The sequence below is a fragment of the Rattus rattus genome, chromosome 1, assembly GCF_011064425.1.
Source record: "Rattus rattus isolate New Zealand chromosome 1, Rrattus_CSIRO_v1, whole genome shotgun sequence".
In the NCBI taxonomy this organism is placed as follows: Eukaryota; Metazoa; Chordata; class Mammalia; order Rodentia; family Muridae; genus Rattus; species Rattus rattus.
The window spans coordinates 69,484,326-69,501,961 of NC_046154.1; the positions used below are offsets into that span (position 1 = coordinate 69,484,326).

Genomic DNA, 17,636 nt, shown 5'->3' on the forward strand with positions numbered 1-17,636 from the left:
TCTTCACCCTCATTATCAACTTTTAAAATATCAGACACATTGATTATGGGGGAGATTTTTATTTTGACACACAGAATCAAAACTTCTTTTCATAGGGATCAATACTGAGACTAATGTTTTGGCAGCTAGGATATAAGGAGAAGAACATTGTGCACCCTAGCCATAAAATTTGTTAATAGTTGATGGAGCAATAAGAAGCAGAACTCATCAATAGTTCAGTTCTGTAGTAGGAAATTACAGAGAGCAAGAGCCCACTGGAAAGGGTGCACTTCTGCTTGCCCACTTCCTGAAGTAGAGCATCTGGTGGCTGTGCTTCGGTGCTAGGCAGTTCGAACTAAAGTGCTCAGTAAGATATTCTAGAATTAAAATACTAGTCTCATATTTACTAATAAACATTACTGAAGCATGCTTCTTTCAAGCTCTAGGGACATATGGATAGTGTTTCAGAGAAAACACTCCGTTGTACTTTACGGACACACTTATCGGTCCCTCAAGTAGAACATACTAATTGTATGAATAGGGCAGGGAATGGCCATTTTAGAAACTAGGAAGTAGTTAGTGGAAATCAAAACGACGTCTTGTCTCATGAATAGCAGTGTCTTCGACATCTACTTAGAAGCACTCTGAGGTCGTTTAAAACAGACAGTGAAGCCCAGGGACATGTTCCTTACATGCATCGTTGTTCTTGGGTGTGCGTGAACAAGAAGTTGAGCAGCACTTCGTTGGCATTGCCTACTGTTTTTGTAAATCACTCATAGGCCCGCTGGAGGTGATTGGTGTATGTTTGCTCTCCCAAGTGGTGTTACGTGTGCACGAGTGTCCATACTGAGGAATCAGAAACCCATGTAGGACGGTTCAGACGGAGACGGTTCAGAAAATGTTCCGACGGAGCGAAGTATGGAGCCTGTTGTCGTGTTTTGTGTTTTAACTGCCACACATTCTCCACAGGTCCAGGACAGTCGGCCCATTCATCCTGTTCCACTTTACGAAACAGCTTGGGAGGATTTTCTCTTCCATGTGCGAGATTGAAATAGACTCTTTCAGCCTGTCCTATCCTTTCACTAAAGGAGAGATCGAGAAGACCTTAGAAAGGTGTTAGAGGGTGTGTTTTTAACCACGTCCGGCTACTGTGTGAAGGCTTTGGTTCACCACTGTCTCTGTACCTTGAAGCCAGGGACGAGTAGTCAATTTCTACTCTATTTTTATCTTTAGAACGTTAATAAATTGATAGTGCCAATTACTACTGAACATTTCAAATTATTTGAGCATGGTTGCCACTAAACCTGTATCAGATCACATTGCCTTTAATGTTTACTTCGTGAAGAGATGGGAGGTTTATTGATAATTTTTTTACAGCTTCTAACAACCTTTCAGATAGCAGACTAGGTGCAGAAATAATATATATCCAGGATGAGCTGCAATCTCTTGAATGACGCTCCTGTTAATCCGTGGCGATTGTACAAACAGTATGATCTTTAAGTTGTAGGAAAGATATTGGTTTTATATATTTTTGCCTAGAGTTGTACTTTTATGGTTAATTTACTCATTTTTGAGCCAAGGAAAAAGAGCCAACTGCAAAATATCCATCTTCTAGAAATAGTAACTAAAAAATGTATATGGATAGATGGGTATTGTGTATCCTAACTTTAACGTTTATTTGTTAATGGAGGCATTTTGAAACAAACAGAATTTGTTAGCATATCAGTTCTCCAAAAGAGAACTGTGATGGAAAGTCCCTTCATACGGCTGTGCCATTTCTACTTGACTATTTGCTGAAGCACACCATCTGGCAGCTGTGCACATTGGAAGCGTGTGTGCGTGCATGTGTGTGTTTGCCTTATATAAGAGTTGGGAAATGTTCTATTTCATTTCCAAATAGAAGCAGTCAGTGTTTCCTGAGGACTTCACTGTACATCTATTGTTTTTAGTGGAACCAGTCTTTGGTTCTTCAGCTTGGATAAGTCTTTCTTGTGTTTGTTTGAGTTTAGGCACAGAAAAAAACTTTTCAGGACTAGAGAGCTGGGAAGGTTGAAGGAGAAGCTCTTTTTCTCTCTAGTGTGAAGGGGACCTAAGGCTAGAATTGGTTACTGAATTTCCTAAAATAAATAGACCCTTGGCCTTAGAGCAGTGGTTCTCCACCTTCCTAATGCTGTGAACCTTTAATACACTTCCTCATGTTGTGGTGACCCCTGACCCTAAAATTATTTTTGCTGCTACTTCATAACTATCAGGGTGCTACTCCTACAAATTGTAATGTAAATATCTGATATGCAGGATATCTGATATGTGGCTTCCATAGGGGTTGTGACCCACAGGTTAAGAACCACTGCCCCAGAGACAAGGTACTTTTAATGTCTCTGATCTATCTCATTGCTGCAATGGTGAGTTCATTCTGCCTCAGCCAGGCAAAGGAGCTTTCTCCCTTGTCATTCTCATATGAATTTGAAGGCCAGGCGAAGATTCCCTGAACTGCGCTTGCATATTATGATGGGGAATGCATGTCGAGTGTTTCTTCTAAGTGTTATGATTTCTATTTTTAGACCCCTAGGCCTGGAATTTGTAGATAATACCCAGTCACTGGGTATAGAAACTCCTTTTTGGAATTTCCAGAATTTTACAAATGTATGTACACTTCAAAGTCCTAATCTTACATTTACCTTCAACGTGATAGCACACAGAGATGCAAGTTCGAAACAGATTATAGATGGATGCTCTTGGCAGTCTTGCTGATTCAGTCTTTATAAAAGGTCTTTTTTTTTATTATTAACTTGAGTATTTCTTATATACATTTGAGTGTTATTCCTTTCCGGTTTCGGGCAAACATCCCCTCCCCTCCCCTTCCTTATGGGTGTTCCCCTCCCAACCCTCCCCCATTGCTGCCCTCTCCCCAACAGTCTAGTTCACTGGGGGTTCAGTCTTAGCAGGACCCAGGGCTTCCCCTTCCACTGGTGCTCTTACTAGGATATTCATTGCTACCTATGAGGTCAGAGTCCAGGGTCAGTCCATGTATAGTCTTTGGGTAGTGGCTTAGTCCCTGGAAGCTCTGGTTGGTTGGCATTGCTGTACATATGGGGTCTCGAGCCCCTTCAAGCTCTTCCAGTTCTTTCTCTGATTCCTTCAACGGGGGTCCTGTTCTCAGTTCAGTGGTTTCCTGCTGGCATACGCCTCTGTATTTGCTGTATTCTGGCTGTGTCTCTCAGGAGCGATATGCATTCACATTTTGATCATCCGTCTTGAGTTTCATTTGTTCTAGGCATCTAGGGTAATTCAAGCATTTGGGCTAATAGCCACTTATCAATGAGTACATACCATGTATGTCTTTCTGTGATTGGGTTAGCTCACTCAGGATGATATTTTCCAGTTCCAACCATTTGCCTACGAATTTCATAAAGTCATTGTTTTTGATAGCTGAGTAATATTCCATTGTGTAGATGTACCACATTTTCTGTATCCATTCCTCTGTTGAAGGGCATCTGGGTTCTTTCCAGCTTCTGGCTATTATAAATAAGGCTGCGATGAACATAGTGGAGCACGTGTCTTTTTTATATGTTGGGGCATCTTTTGGGTATATGCCCAGGAGAGGTATAGCTGGATCCTCAGGCAGTTCAATGTCCAATTTTCTGAGGAACCTCCAGACTGATTTCCAGAATGGTTGTAGCAGTCTGCAACCCCACCAACAATGGAGGAGTGTTCCCCTTTCTCCGCATCCTCGCCAGCATTTGCTGTCACCTGAGTTTTTGATCTTAGCCATTCTCACTGGTGTGAGGTGAAATCTCAGGGTTGTTTTGATTTGCATTTCCCTTATGACTAACGATGTTGAACATTTCTTTAGGTGTTTCTCGGCCATTCGGTATTCCCCAGCTGTGAATTCTTTGTTTAGCTCTGAACCCCATTTTTTAATAGGGTTATTTGTCTCCCTGCGGTCTAACTTCTCAAGTTCTTTGTATATTTTGGATATAAGCCCTCTATCTGTTGTAGGATTGGTAAAGATCTTTTCCCAATCTGTTGGTTGCCGTTTTGTCCTAACCACAGTGTCCTTTGCCTTACAGAAGCTTTGCAGTTTTATGAGATCCCATTTGTCGATTCTTGATCGTAGAGCATAAGCCATTGGTGTTTTGTTCAGGAAATTTTTTCCAGTGCCCATGTGTTCCAAATGCTTCCCTAGTTTTTCTTCTATTAGTTTGAGTGTATCTGGTTTGATGTGGCGGTCCTTTATCCACTTGGACTTAAGCTTTGTACAGGGTGATAAGCATGGATCGATCTGCATTCTTCTACATGTTGACCTCCAGTTGAACCAGCACCATTTGCTGAAAATGCTATCTATAAAAGATCTTATAAACCCCAAAACCCGACAGATAATGTAGTGTGTAGCAAGTGATATAATCACAGATTTCACTTCCTTCCTTTAATGATCTAAGGTACCATTATTAATATCCAGATCTGTAGGCTTGTTCAGGTAGACACACAGAGTCTGTTTGCTCAGAGGCAAATACGCCTTCAGTGAGGCGGATTGGTGGTTTGCAGTGTTTAGTTATTTAGTGACACTTCAAAACAGAAATTTAAATCCCTAAAGCCAGAGAGGACAAACTTGGTAATATAGGCATAAAAGGAAAGACTATCACTCCTTTGTGAGCATCAGGACTGGCTTTGTGCCAACAGGACCAGATTTAGTCTGTAACCAAGATTATAGGGGTAGATGACAAAGCGCATGCAAATAATGCTTGTGTTGTCTGGTGTGTAAAGTACACATCTAGACATATGTCTGCTCATGTCCACATACAGTCAAAGGAAAGACACCTTTCTGTGAAATAATGCATTCCTTCGGAACAGCCGTACATTTTCATCATTTTGAAAACATTTCTATTGTAACCTACATCAAAAGGGAAGCCAGGGTTTTTTGTGTATGTGTCTGACTGTACATATGCATTATAAAAAAAAAGTGAGTCTACTGTAATTACCAGTTTGCAGAGCGAATTCCTGCAGGGTTTGTACTCTCCCCATTAGTAAAAGAGATAAGTTGAAATGTATTAAAATTTCACTGTACAACTGGGAGTTTTTGTTCACAGTAAATGTGTTAATGTTTCTTCATTGCTTGACTGTTTGTGTTTAAATTTAGGCAGTGTGCCCAACAGGGACAAAATTATAGGATAAAGCAATGTATAAAAGAAAATCCTTCAGAGAGCACCAATAAGGCTCTTTTCAAAAATAAGCAGTTACATATAATAGTGTATGGCTGCAGCCACAGAGAAAAGTTTTATCTGTCTATTTCAGAATTATTGGAATTTTTCTTTCCCTTGTGTGGAAGTTAAGAGGACTATGCTCATGTCGATAGGTAATCTACTTGGATGTGAAAACATCCATTATTTCATTCAGCGTTACTCTTGAAAAAAGGAAAACAAGTGATTCCTTCTTGTCTTTGTGATGAAGAGAGGCTAATAGCATTTAGCGAACGAGGCGATAGATCACGTTTTCCTCCCTAGGATGGGAATTTTTCCAAGCTAAGAATTTTAATTAGAGTCTGTTGTATCATTGGGACATTTTTCTGTGCTCTTCTTTGTAGCCATGGACTTAGTAAATACAACTATTCACGTAGATAGGCTTACTTTTTAAAAAATTAATCTAAAACCACTATCGCCTAGTATGAATGTATAATGAAATTGGCTCAAGGCTGCTTGCCATTTCTGCGGTCTAGGCGAATAGAGATAGAGTTCTTCAGTAAACAGAGGCTACGTAAGCTTTGGCCCATGCAGGAGCAGCGCTCCTTTCTTGTTGACTCTGTCGTTTATGTAGATTTATGTTTCATGTTTGTCCTGCTTGCTTTTCATTCTTTTCTGTTAGCCAACATCCATAGGTTGTCCATAGATCTCGGAAAACAGAGATTAAAATGTGTGCCAACAACCACAATATGTATCCTCAACTTGAGATGGTGTCATTCTAGAACTTGTGTGTTCACATCTACTCAGAGATCGTAACCTTTGGAACGTGACAGGGAAACCGGAAACGCACACGTCTGTGCTTCGTTGTCTCGTGAGTGTGCACAGCCTTTGGGAGGATGGAGAAGCCTTTTGAGCAGTTCCTGTTGTGTGTTCACTGGCCTCAAGGCATAGCCTGACCTTAAATAGGTCGGCTCACCCTAAAAATGGCATTTAATTTTCATTACCTCGTCTACATTCTTCTTTAAAATGTGAATTTTCAACTGACAGACCTTGAAGTGCTTCAGTCATTACTTCCGTTTGGCTAATTTATGGAAAGGCACCATGTGAAAATTGGATTTTTGATCTGATGGAGTAGTTTCTGAGTTCTTATAAACCATTTATAATCTATCAAGTAAATCCTCCTTAGTTCACAGATTATTGACCCAATGGGCCGTATTAGCCGCCTCAGAGCTGCTGTAGCCCATTATGTTGATTCCGCTGACACATACGTGAACCCAGTCTGTGTGCTCAGGACGACATTGACATTGTTCTGGAACACGCTTTCTCCCACCAGGCTTTCTGTTTCTTACTTAAATTTCAGTACTTACGTCATAGTTCACGACAACCATCACAAGGTCTTTCAGTTTTCTCAGTGGTGTCAGAACTTTCTTAGCAGCTGGCTTTCTTTCTGTGAAAAGATAGCTATCCTTGTCTTTTAAATAAGCTAATGTTTAAAAGACAGAACGAGAATAATTTTTTTAACAGTCTTTGGGTACATTTTCCCCTGGATGCTTATAGATTTCATAGGCATTTATGTAATTTTTGAGTATTTGAATATATATTCCTTTGAATTTCTGAACAATAAATACCAATAAGAGGGAATAACATTGTGTTTATGGGCTGTGTGTGTGTGTGTGTGTGTGTGTGTAAATGATTGTCTGAGAGGTTTCATTAGAACAATTTAAATGACTTCAGCTACTAGAAAAATGGAAGATGTGCCTTCATTGATTTGTATAAAGTTCTAATGAACCCAGCACAGGCCTTAGCACAGACCCAGGGGACTCTACAGCCGAACATTAATAACGTGGAAGGGTGTCTAGTCTGTTCATCATATTATTATCATTATCTGTAATAGATGTGATTCCTGTGTTGATTCCTGTATTTAAGCAAAGAAGCTCATCCTCACGGGGTATCTGTGATGCCCCAGTATAGACACAATGGAAAAGAGCGAAATGCCTCCTGGTATATGTGTTGTCAGTGGGCATTCTCAAGAGAGGGATGGATACAAAATGATTTGTAATAAGCCATGTGTCCTTGGAAGTATCCTGTCTTGTGTTTAAGAGTTTGAAATTTTTTAATAGAACCATTTAAACTCTAGTAAATTCTTCTTGGAGTCACGTTCATTACTTAAAATATACCGGTGTTGGTAGGAAATTCTAATGTAAGTTAACTACATACTGGGTTCTTTCACCTTATCAAATTGCTTATCTCTTCATGCACAGGCCCTTTTCAGAGATCTTAGTGATTGAACATGAAAATGCATTTGCAGTGTATTACGAAAGCTTGATGGCAGTGCACAAGCATGGACTGTTAGTGTCCTGAGTAGTTGCTGTCATCTGAAATGATAAATTCCAAGTGTACCAACTCTCTTCCCCTGTGAACTCTTTAACAAACCTAGGGGAGTAAATTTAGTCAAAAGGCCATTTACCTTACTCTCTTCCTTGATAAATGGATTAATAAGAAGGCTTTGGTGTCTGAGTAACATAGCCTAGATCAAATATACTGAAGAAAGGATCTAGTAGACTCTTCCCTTTCTCCTTCCCTCCATCCTTCTTCCATTCACTGTCCTTCACTCCCTTCCTCTTCCTCTCCTGCTGGGGATTAACTCAGGGCTTTCTCAAAATCAGAACTCTGGGCCTTACCCTCTGCCTGGAAATTCTGGGCATTTGTCCTAAAGGAGATCTTAGTGTGCCAGTTAAGAAGGAACAATAGCTTTGATGATGTTTTATATTTGGTACTACAGATTTGGGATTATCCCTAAACCTATCAGCCTGTTTACCAAAGCACAAAATCATTGTGTAAGTTGCCTGTTCTTCCCAGGATTTGAAGGTGCTTCTGAAAAATCCAGGACATGAATTTCTTGTTGTCCTGCCTCTCCCTGAGTAGGGAGTAGACTTTTGTAAAGTATTAAAAGGTTTGTAAATCTTCTTGCATCACAAGTACAAATCCCTTTTTTATGAATGTCTTTCCTATCGTATTAGTCATTGTTTTTAATGAATGAATGCCACAGAGATGTGTAATCACATTACCACCTTTCAAATTGCATTAGTGAAAATGAATGAAAAGTGTATCAATGGAGGACAGAATTGCTGATTCGACATAAAGGTATAATGAGGCGATTATTAACATTCAGATGCTATCAGTACTCTGGCTCTTTAAAGTTACGTGTCATGGCAGATGCAGAGTGTAGTCAGGATGTAGCTGTCTTCAGAGTTAGTGAGCTACCCTCTTACTTTCACCTGGGTGACCGCTATATCCACTGGAAGAAGCCTTTCCTTCTAGCCGTGTCATCTCATAGTCTGTAAATTTTTCAACCGTACAAACACTAAATAGAATTTCTGAACTGTTAACTCTTAGGTAAGAAACTGAAATGTTTTGCCCAAATTGAAATGTCTTTTCATTTTCTGTTTATCTAATATTACTAATTATCTAACAAAATATTACTATTGACCTGATTTAATTGGGGGGGGGAGTACTTCCACACTCAAACGCTTGCCTCCTTTGATGCCATAGAAGCGACGTATTTTCCTTATATAATTGGCTATATCCCGCTGTTGATTTTTACTCTGAACTCTTAAATTATTTAAGTGGGGTCTTCCTCATGTCGATTGATGGTAGGCTATGATCGTGAGGTAATGACTACAGATGCTCATTGGATCTGTGTCTGAAAATTTATGTGCCTCTGTGTGTCCCTTACTCCCTGTTTAGGTATTCACACAGTCATAGGAATATTCAGAGTCTTGTATAATGATATACCCGTAAGTTTAGGGGGTTCTCTCTTTGCTTCCGCCCCCATACTTAATTAGTTTCCAGACGGAGGTAATTTTTTTTCATCCTAGTAAATCGAGCCGTGCTGGGGACCCGTGCATGACAAAGCACACCACTCCCATTTATAAATATGTTCTTTCCAAGGTTTTTAGACCCCGATGTTAGGACTGCTCAGCATTAGGGTTGAGGCTTCCAAAATGTAAAAGGTATCATGGGTTTTCCAGAAAAATGGTATTACTTAAATACTAGATTTTAAAATAGATACATTAGGTTTCAATATTTCGAAAGGAAGATGTTTTTAAACTTTAGGCACCATGGAAATTCTGTTGTTTACTGTCTGTGTATTAACTCATTTAGTATTTGTCTGGCAAAGTTGTACTGGGGGAAGGCAGATACTGTGCTATACTGTGTCTTTTATGAAAGGCTATCTCGTAGAAGTAAAGATTTAGCACCACTGACAATAGTAGTTGGTGCAAGATATCCTGTGCCTACTTATGAGTGACTTCATTGAGATATGTCTCACACAAAGTGCTTCCCACACATTTAAATGTTTGGTTGAGTGTGTTATTATTGTTCAATAATAACAATTGTGCATGACAATTACTACTTTGTTTTGAAGACATTTTAAACTCCTAAAAGTGTAATTCATATGTTTTGGCCATGCCTTTACCCAACACCTCCTCCAAACCTTAGGCATCCATCAGCATACTTTTATCTGTCCGTTTCCCCACATGGAGTCATGTAAATGACTCATGCAGTACCATGAGGGCCTTTTTCAACTTAGCATAATCCTTTTCACGTCCGTGTAGGTTTTAGCATGTATGACAGTTTTTTATGGCCAGGTAATATTTCATTGTAGAAATATACCACATTTTTAAAATCTACCCACTGATGGAGGTCAGTATTTTTGAAAAAGAAACTTAAAAGTTTGTCTCTCGATTTTTGACAGTAGTAGATGTTCTAAGGTTGACTTTGTCAATGAACTTCTTGAACATCTATCTGTTATTTTGAAAACATGTATTATGAAGATGATTATATTTCCCTGGTTCGTAATTTTTCTTTTTAAAAATTTAATCATCATTGAGTCACCCTGCCTTCTGTGTTTCTCAAATTCTTTACCGTTTACACCAGGGGCCTCTTCCCTTCATGGTGAGTCTAGCGGACTTGTCCAGTCATTTGGAGTATGAGCATGTGCAGGATCCAATGATGATGTGTTTTCCGTCGAAAAGGACAAAAGGGTTTTGTGAGTTCGCAGGTACAGGAAAGTGGTTGTTTGTCACCTACTATTTCTTCATACATCATAAAGCAATTAGGCAGATATAAGAAACGTTTTTGAATTATTTTCGCTTTCAAGTCATGTTACTACCACATACTACAGATACATTTAACATAATTTTTCATGACGTTTTTTAAATAGCGCTGTTGTTAGGCCGACAGAATAACTTCATTTCTCCTTTCTTGCCCTTACTTGTACACGATGAGTGGAGTAGTGTTTGGGCTGTAGCTGAAGAGGCTGTGGGCCCTTAGCATTCATAATAAGCCTTATACTCTGCCATAATTACTAATTGTAAACAACATAAGGCCTTTGGGGTCATGGTCCATGTCTTCCCACTGACGTCCTGCCTAATTGTAAAACCTGATTGCCAACCCCCGGTACCCAAAAGGTTGGTATTCCTTTACATGCAATGTGGCAGAATTTTGTAACCAAGAAAAAGTAATTGTCCCATGCAGTTGAATTATTACCATGTGTCGCTGACAAACAGTAGTTGTCCATCAGTTTTTACATGCTACAGATTTTCCCGAAAGTGGCATCATGAACTGGCTAGTTTAGAAAGGTGAGTCGTCTGCAAAGCATGTTGGTTTCCCAAGACCCAGACTGAACTCCAGGGACTTCCTTGGGAGTTGCTTCTTTTCACTGTGCCTTATGAATTTGCTATAAGATGAAGAGGAGAAACTGTCCTGAGACTTTTATAGGGAAATATTTGTTAGTTTATGATACGTGTGTGTGTGTGTGTGTGTGTGTGTGTGTGTGTGTATGTGTGTGTGTGTGTGTTTATATGTTTAAAACTTTAAAGCTAAAAGGTCGAGTTCAAGAAAATTAAGGTCCTTCTGAGCTGAGAATAGAAGTCAGCAGTAGAGTATTTCCTTAATGTGCTGGAGGCCCCAGGTATCAACCTCAGTGCTGGAGGAGGAGAACTGAAAATAGAGAAGGTGACCATTCCACCACTGGTAATCATTACAGCCAACTACTGTCTACTCGTAAAGCACACTGCCTGAGTTTACAGTGCACACTAGTGGCTGGAACGAATGCTACCTTCACAATTAAAAATTTTCCACAATTAAAAGTTTAATGTGAGTTATGTTCTTCAGTATAAATGCTTAATTTTTTTTTCAAGTGAAATTCCATGATCCAAGTTATAAATCCTCCTTACTGACCTAAGAAATGAACGGGAAAGTGAATTTAAGCTGTTTTAGTTACGTATGAGAGTTTGGCCAGAGTTTCAAACACTAAGAAAGAGTGTTTGCAAAGTACCAGAACCTGTGAATCCTTTCTTAGTGGGGGGCAAGGGGAGTGGAAAATTAAAATCCAGAACTAAAGTGAGTTTCCTTAAAGAGCCCTTGCTCACTGTGACTGAAGCTCTACATGTGTGTTGTAAGTTTGTGTTTGCTTTGTAGCTTATTTTGCCTGTTGTTATTTTGTGTCAGATAAATCAAGTGCTTATTTCTACATAAGGAACAGCTAACAGATGTTTAGTCTGTGTATAATTCCTTTGTTAGTTATACTAAGTATTAACAGAAACAACAGTTTTCTTTCCTGAGAAATGCCATTTTGTAAGAACTCTGATGCTTGGCTCATGCATACTCAGGAAGTTAGTGTAGGATAGTGTAATGAAAGAGACCAAGAGACTTGTTTTGGTGATAGCCTAATTGGGATTTGAATAGATCTTTGGGATATAACCAAAATACGTTCTTATTTAAACTACCTTTGCTTACTTTGTAGGTTTTAGGTGTGCCTTTTTTGAGATGGGTCTTGCTTGCATCGTCCAGGTTATCGTTAAGCCCCTGACCTCTTCTCTCAGCATCCCAAGTAGCTGGGACCATGTATGTGTGTTGTACATTTCTGATGTACTTTTGAATCTGCACATTTCCTCCATTTTATTATAGGTAGAGGAATGTAGTGAGTAGTAATTGGTGGAGTACTCCACTTAAAATACTTTAGAGCCTTAAAACAGAAATAATATTTTTCCTCACTTTAGACTGACACACACACACACACACACACACACACACCCCACAAAGTGAGAAATCATAATGAAGAAGAAGGGGTATGGATCTCCTGTTAAAAAGAAGAAACTGACACAAAGGCCAAGATCACCTTAAAGAAATTTCCATACAGACAAGTGATGAAGAGAGGCTCAATTCATCAAAGAGAAAGGGGGAATGATCAAATTAAGTAGGAGCCATTTTGAGTGGTCTAGGGGAACCACAACTGGAATTCAGATAATAACAACAAGAGTGGGAGGCCAGGAAATGCAAGGATAGGATTTTTGGAGAGAGACATAATGTCATCGAAACTGTCCTGTGACTCCCTGTCTTCGCAGGAACAGCACTCAGCCATCAGGGCAGAGCATTCAGACACACCTGTCTTTGAGAGGCTTGAGGGATGTCAGGCAAGGTATTAGTCATAACCTCAGGTCCCACATGTGTGGAAGGAAGGGAATGACAGTGTCAAGTTCATGCTCTTTTCTGAGAACCTTTTTTTTTTTTTTTTTGGTAAATTATCTAGCACACTGGAAAATGGCAAACATTCCATTAATCTAGCTAGTAATCATTATAAAGGACAACAAGAAGTGAGCATGTTTGGACAGAAGAATAGAGAGGAATAGATGGTAGCTAGCACCCTGTTAAATAACTCGTTCTTAGGCACTACCCTCTAACCCTCTAAGCCCTCTAATCACGAAGCCCTGCAAATACCAAGTTTCCAAGCGTTGTACACAGGAACACCACCTTCCATTCCTTACCACTTAACGCAGTTACTGCCTCCAAGGAGATGTGTTCTGCATAGTTCTTGGAGCTGTAGGGGAGGATGGAATTGCCGAAGTAAGAATGAACAGCCTGACCATGGGTAACCCTTGTGGTTATTTATAGTGGTGAGAGAGAAGTTGCTCCCAGAAAAGCTAGATAGGGAGTCCAAACTTCTCAGGAATGAAGATGAGTTAGGTTTGCAAGTTACACCAAAGTCTAGGAGCAGAAAGAGACCAGGAGAAGAACCAAATGTGCTCATAGCATCCTTCAGAAAGTGTAGCTTCAGGAACCTGTGTCCAGAATCCAGGTAGCTGAATTAAGCTGCAGATGGCTTGTGGACGTAGACATTGGTTTGGGCATGCAAGGATTTCTCTGTGAAGAAACCCACGGTAGAGATGAGCAGAAGTAATTATTTCTAATGTGTTATGAGTTAAAATGTTTGTGATGGCTGTTCCTGAGAGCCGAGGGCAAGAGTTGCAAGGTAAATTAGAAGGATAGAGTGCTTCTCTTGAGGACCCTGGGGGAAGAGGTACAAGTCGGTGATCGGGGTCCTGCGGACGGGTCTGCATGGGCCAGCCTGAGCATTGTTTCCTGCAGAGAGGCAGCAATGAAGAGTCTCCATGAACCTTCTGCAGCTTTCCTCCTTTTTGGCATTCAGATGTCGTCTCTCAGACAGTGCAATATTGACAGTCCTGTGCAGAGTTCCCGCAGAGCGGGAAGCACTCCAGCATTAGCTAATGGAAGAAAGAGTGGAGGCTTCTCACCAGCACTGCAGCCCTTCCTGACTGTCTCCCTGAAGCACGTGGACATTTCTGAGGCTTAACCAGATTTGGCAGTTTATGATAAATCTGTTTTGTAAGCGTGCCTGAGCTGGCAGGCAATCATATTGGCTCTGTTTTGTTGTAAATATACAGTATGTCGAAGTTTTATGCCATTTCAAAAACATTATTTAAAACAAAACTTCCTTTGAAGCTGTGATGGGCTCTTACACAAAATATTTATTTAGCCATATTGTTTAAGTATCTGTAATTCCCTTAAGGTGAAATTTTAGTCTCTGTAAGTCTGAGTTTAAAACAGATAGGCCTTCTGGAATTTATAGAAATACAAAATGGCTAGTCCTGTGCTTAAGTGTTTATATACAAAGGAGTTGGGGTGTTCCCATGTTCTGTGTTTGGGCATAAAAGAATAGGGTCCATGAGAAAGAAATCATCTTGAAAAGATGTGATTCCCAAGTAAAGCAGATAAATAAAGTTATGTAAGTAGTACTGATTGAATGAATGAGTTAGCCAGCAGTAAGATTGTGTGTGTGTGTATGTGTGTGTGTGTGTGTGTGTGTGTAGTTAACCTACATCTCTTACTTTGTTTTTATCTTGATTACTGCTAAAAGTGAAGGTTTCCTCTAAAATAAAAATTTTGGCAAAATAATTAATGTCAAATTAATGACTTAAACTAAACTATTTGATGTCATTTATTGTAGAGTTAAATATTCTCCTTGGAATATCATTTCTTTGTATTGTCTACTCTTTAATTTTGATAATGCAGACGGTTTTAAAAATACTAAAGTTTGTACTTATGTACTTTTGTTTTTAGTGTTTATATAGTCTCTACATCTGAATTTATAACTCTGATACTTACAAAAGCACCTTGTTGTTAATGGAAACATTGTGTTCTAAACTTTTGTCTTGGTCATAGTACAATCATATCTTTAGTTCATTAATTAATGAACAAATTAATGAACAATTTATATGAAGAAGCTGCTTGAAAATGTATTCTGATATATCAGTTTGTATGAGAATGGGAAGTTGAGCTTTTAGAAAAGTATTTCTCATTCTACCCATCTAGTCCTGTAATCCCTAAAACATACAGCCAACTTTAATATCCTATATAAGGGTACGACCTAATGGTAGGCATTAGAAGAAACTCCGAAACAACAGGTGGATTGTGAAGTCAAATAACTTTTTAGTGCTGAACAAAGGAACAAACTTAGTTTAAAGAGAACATAGGTTGAGGACTGTAACATCTAAAACAGGGTAGGTACCCCACAGAGAGAACATTGGTTGAAAGAGAAATGAAAGAGAAAGTCTTTAAACCTACATGGCCTGGTCATAGGGAGAAAAGACCTTTGAAACTTGTCTGCTGCCAGTGGACTTGGCCCAAAGACAGCAGCAGTATCTAGATAGAGCACTGTCTGTTTCAAGGGAAATAGTGTCATAAACACCCAAGTGCTTTCAGAAAGTTAGCTGTCAGTGTACATGTGTGCAGATGTCAGGTAACTAACCCTACTAGGAGTGGCCTCAACCAGGCCAGTCATCCTTGATCACATCTAAGTCTCCAGGGAGATGTTTTCCAGCAATTCACAAGGTCATATGAGATTGTTAATAGGTGCGTGGTCAGGTTAACCCCCTTCTGTCTCTAGTATGCCCATGCAGCTAAAAGTGATAGATACAGAATAAATTTGTTAAGTGCTGTCGGGAGGGGCCCAGCTTAGAGCACAATTTCTAAGCATGGGTTTCACTCACAGAGACCTACACTCCATTGTGGAGCTTTCTAAGAATTCACGTTATAAAGTGGACTGGTGAGATTGCTTTTTCTTAACTGTTTATTGGCTGTTTTGTCCACACTTCTTTGCTTGCAAATATTCATTGGTATGAGGCCTCTGGCCTCTGCTAGTCTTGTCAATACTGGACCTCACTGGGACATCTGATGTTGTTCTATGACATGTAGGACCAGTTCCTTTGTGCTCTCCAGCTGTTCATCGATGGGGTAGGTGTTGGGGTGGGCCTGGATTTGGCCAGAGAGGTATCGGAACTGGTCAGCCTGCCGGCTCTCCTGCTCTAATGCTCTCCAGGCTGGCCTGGAGAGATTATTTGTAAAGTGCTTCTGGGGAACTGAATGACATTTCATGTGTGTCCCAGTGTTCTAGAATGGAATTGTACTTTGCCAAGCGTAGAGTCTTCATGCAAATATTTTTACTGTTTTATATATCTGATTTCAAGATAAAGTTTCAATGTACTCTCTTGTCAACATTGAAATAAAAGGTTACTTTCATTTTAAATAGGGATGAAGCTCGAATCAATAAGTTAAGGAGAAGAAACCAAGAAATTGGTTATAAACATTTAAATAAAAGCCTTTACCAAAAGTGATTTTCTTCATAATCTTTGTGTTGCCACATTTTACTTTTATAAATACTTGCCTTTGAATGATGTTTGGCTGGGGTCTTCTTAGAACAGGGCCCTTTTGTTCTGCATCATTATGAAGTAGTTAAGTCGAATAAACATACGCGGTGGCAACAAAATTGTTTTTCCTCTTTGGGAGATCCAGTGTTAGAAATGTAGGGTCCTATGGAAAACATAATTCTTTAACCATGCTCAACTTTGTTCAACTTCTGTATTTATGGACTTAACATACCATGTTTGTGAATGCGTTCTGCTCTCTCAGCCCTCTGTTGTGAAATACTTTGATATAAAATGTATTTTTACCAAGTCTTCAGACCTTTACCAGCATCAGACCTTAGACAGTAGATGTGGACACTATTTACTAAAGGGAAGGAGAAACAGTGTTTCTGGGTGGATGCTGATCTTGTCCCCTCCTCTGTTTTCAGGCCATTCGCTGTACATTGGTGAACTGCACGTGTGAGTGTTTCCAGCCCGGCAAGATTAACCTGCGGACCTGTGATCAGTGTAAACATGGCTGGGTGGCCCATGGTGAGTAAAACCCGGGCTCCTCCTCCTGTTCTTGCTCTGTTTCTATGTGTGAGCATGTGTGCGTGCGTGCATGTGTGCGTGCGTGTGCATGTGTGATTTTTTTTTTTTTAAGAGTAGTCATTGACCTGGAGAAAAGAGCGGTCAGCTGTGCTACAAATATTCCTTAACGTTCACCCTGCAGCTCTCAAACAGCATGTTCTCCTCTCCAGGAAGGAAGGCCGGGCAGGCAGCTCTCGGCAGAAGGGCGAGATGTTTATAGAATAGTTGGGCAGTGGAGTTCATACTGAGCTCAGCAGCAGCCAGCAGGAGCCAAGCCTGATGGAAACTCAAACATACCACAGTTGGCCTTTCAGGGCCTGGACCTCAGAGGGAGGCTGGCAAATCTTCCTTGCTTGAGAACCTCGGTGACTGCATGGCCCTGTTGTGTGTGCAGAGTTTATCCTTCCAGATGTTAAACTTTGTTTGGTTTAAGGAGGGTGAGCAAGTGGTTGGTATCTGAAAAGGTAACTGGTAAATACTCCCCTTTCAACGTGCACCGGGATGAGAGGAGGCCCTGGGTATTAAAGGCTACGCTCTGAGTTGGTATCATTGGAGTGAGGGTGGCCCAAGCAAAGATTCTAAGTATGTGGTCGTCTGCCAGGTACAGAGTGCTGTTCCGTCAGCCTGGCTTTACTGCATAGTAAGCATAGTATTGTGTGTGGTTCATGTTTATTGTGTTTAGGAAAAAGGAGACATGGGAGCAAGCAGACATTTTCTCCACCTTCTAGACTGTGTAATTTTAAAAGATAGGTAATGTTTATAGAAGAAACCCTGGCTTGTGTTTCTGACAGCCTCGGGTATTGGCTCCTAAGTGGACATACTCTTCATTCCCAAGCAGTGCCAAACATCCAGTGGGTTGTATTTTTTATAAATGTCATGTTATTCTAGCAAGATCTGAGGTAAC

At 40.0% G+C, this 17,636-nt stretch overlaps 1 protein-coding gene across 2 annotated transcripts in view; it reads left to right on the top strand.

Moving 5' to 3' along the window:
* The window catches only part of Bnc2 (basonuclin 2), a 328,627-nt gene that overhangs the window by 175,322 nt on the left and 135,669 nt on the right, over positions 1-17,636 (top strand). For both annotated transcript variants that reach the window (XM_032889467.1, XM_032889470.1), the window contains one exon: positions 16,591-16,693. In XM_032889467.1, coding sequence (XP_032745358.1) covers positions 16,591-16,693 — 103 coding nt within the window. The remainder of the gene's footprint in view (positions 1-16,590; positions 16,694-17,636) is intronic.